The sequence below is a fragment of the Indicator indicator genome, chromosome 4 (genome assembly GCF_027791375.1).
Source record: "Indicator indicator isolate 239-I01 chromosome 4, UM_Iind_1.1, whole genome shotgun sequence".
NCBI lineage: Eukaryota > Metazoa > Chordata > Aves > Piciformes > Indicatoridae > Indicator > Indicator indicator.
In genome coordinates, this window is record NC_072013.1 from 38855244 (window position 1) to 38857346 (window position 2103).

General features: G+C 37.3%; 1 protein-coding gene across 2 annotated transcripts in view; it reads left to right on the forward strand.

The window, feature by feature from the left end:
• Window positions 1-281, forward strand: part of MEIS2 (Meis homeobox 2) — a 220271-nt gene extending 219990 nt beyond the window's left edge. For both annotated transcript variants that reach the window (XM_054400711.1, XM_054400712.1), the window contains exon 12: window positions 1-281. This exon is cut by the window's left edge and continues 6 nt beyond it. In XM_054400711.1, coding sequence (XP_054256686.1) covers window positions 1-281 — 281 coding nt within the window.
• Window positions 282-2103: the final 1822 nt, after the last annotated feature.

Genomic DNA, 2103 nt, shown 5'->3' on the forward strand with positions numbered 1-2103 from the left:
AAGGCATGCCAGGGGACTACGTATCTCAGGGTGGTCCTATGGGTATGAGTATGGCACAGTCAAGTTACACTCCTCCCCAGATGACCCCACACCCTACTCAATTAAGACATGGACCCCCAATCCATTCATATTTGCCAAGTCACCCCCATCACCCAGCCATGATGATGCACGGAGGACCCCCTATCCACCCTGGAATGACCATGTCAGCACAGAACCCCACAATGTTAAATTCTGTAGACCCCAGTGTTGATGGACAGGTTATGGACATTCATGCCCAATAGTATAAGGGAACTCAAGGGAAAAACAAAGCAAACAAACAAAACAAAAAAACTATTTTAAGACTTTTGAACTTTGACCAGATGTTGACACTTAATACAAAATTCCAGACAGCTGTGATTATTTTTTACTTTTTGTCATTTTTCATCAACAACAGAGGACCAAGGAAAACAAGAACACAAATGTGAACTCATGGGCTCGCTGAAATGAACATGTCCATGTACAGATCCTCTGGAAAAAAAAAAAGACTCCAAGAGTTATAACTACTGTAGTATAAACATAGGAACTAAGTTAACTTGTACATTTCTGTTGATCACTCCGTTACGTTGCCTCAAATAGTTTTAGAAGAAAAAAAAAAAATCCTTGTTTTCCACACTATGTGTGTTGTTCCCAAAAGAATGACTGTTTTGGTTCAGCAGTGAAGTCACTATCCATGAAAGACCTGTTTTGGCCAGTGAGAAAAGAACTGCCCTGGAGATGAAGACAAAAAAAGTCTTGCTGGGTCTCTCATCACTCAGAAGACTGTTCCAAGAAGGCCTTGCCATTCCCTCGTTTCATTACTTCATGAGATGTGTCCTTTAGTTTCAAACAGATCTTTTATAGTTTGTGCTTCATTAAGTCTCTTCCCATTCCTCCCCAATCTTTTTTTTTGTTGTTGTTTGGGGTTTTTTTGTTTGTTTTGGCTTTTTTTTCTTTCTTTTTTTTTTTTTTTTTTTTTTTTTTTTTTTTTTTTTTTTGGACTCTTCTTCAAAGATCTTACAGGTGAAGATTTAAAAGACAGAACAGACAGAGCAGGAGCTTCTTCCAGTAGTTCTGAGCCTTGGCTTTGGACAAAACTAAACTAAAAGTTGGGCAGCTTTCCTCAATGAAAGAAGTTACTAACGGTCTTTGCACCAAACCTAGGACTTTATCATGAACTCAAAGCTTGGGAAAAAAAAAAAAAAGAGAAAAAAGAAAAAAAAAGGCAAGAGAATACTGTAACAAACTTCGTACAGAGTTCGGTCTATTAATTGTTTCATGTTAGATATTCTATGTGTTTACCTCAATTGAAAAAAAAAAAGAATGTTTTTGCTAGTATCAGATCTGCTGTGGAATTGGTATTGTATGTCCATGAATTCTTCCTTTCTCAGCACGTGTTCCTCACTAGAAGAAAATGCTGTTACCTTTAAGCTTTGTCAAAAATTTACATTAAAAATACTTGTATGAGGACTGTGACGTTATGTTTTAAAAAGCAAAAAAAAAAAAAAAAGAAAAAAAGGTGTTAAGTCACAAAATGCGGTAATAAATATTTCATTTTTTGATTTTTTGTTAGGCTTTTGTGTTTTTAATCATGCTTAGGAGAGACAGAAGTTGTCGGGAGAGGTGTCTCAAATGCCTTTCTTATCAGCACGCAGAAGAAAGGTTGGAAAAGCCAGAAGCAAGGCTGTCGTCATCGGTAGAATAATTAGATGAAAGACCATCTGAGGAGATATATTTCTGCTGGTTTTCAAGATAATTGTTGTTTGGTTGGGTTTGGTTGTTTGTTGGTTTTTTGTTTGGTTGGTTGGTTTTGGGTTGGTTTTTTTTTTTGCCAGATTAAACAAAATTTGGAATACTGTCTCATCAGCTTGCACTTCAGAGATCTATGTTTAATGTCTGTACTAGTAACACAGAAACTGAGTTTGAGCTGTGAAGGCCCAGATTCCAGAGCAGTAAGCCCATGTGTGTTGCTTATATGCATCCATAGCCACCAGAGACCTTGGCTTCAGCTATTTAGCTCATAGGTGAAGAATGGCTCTAGGAGTAGGTTTGGGAGTTTCAAGAGGAGAAAAGCAGCTTTGACTTTAA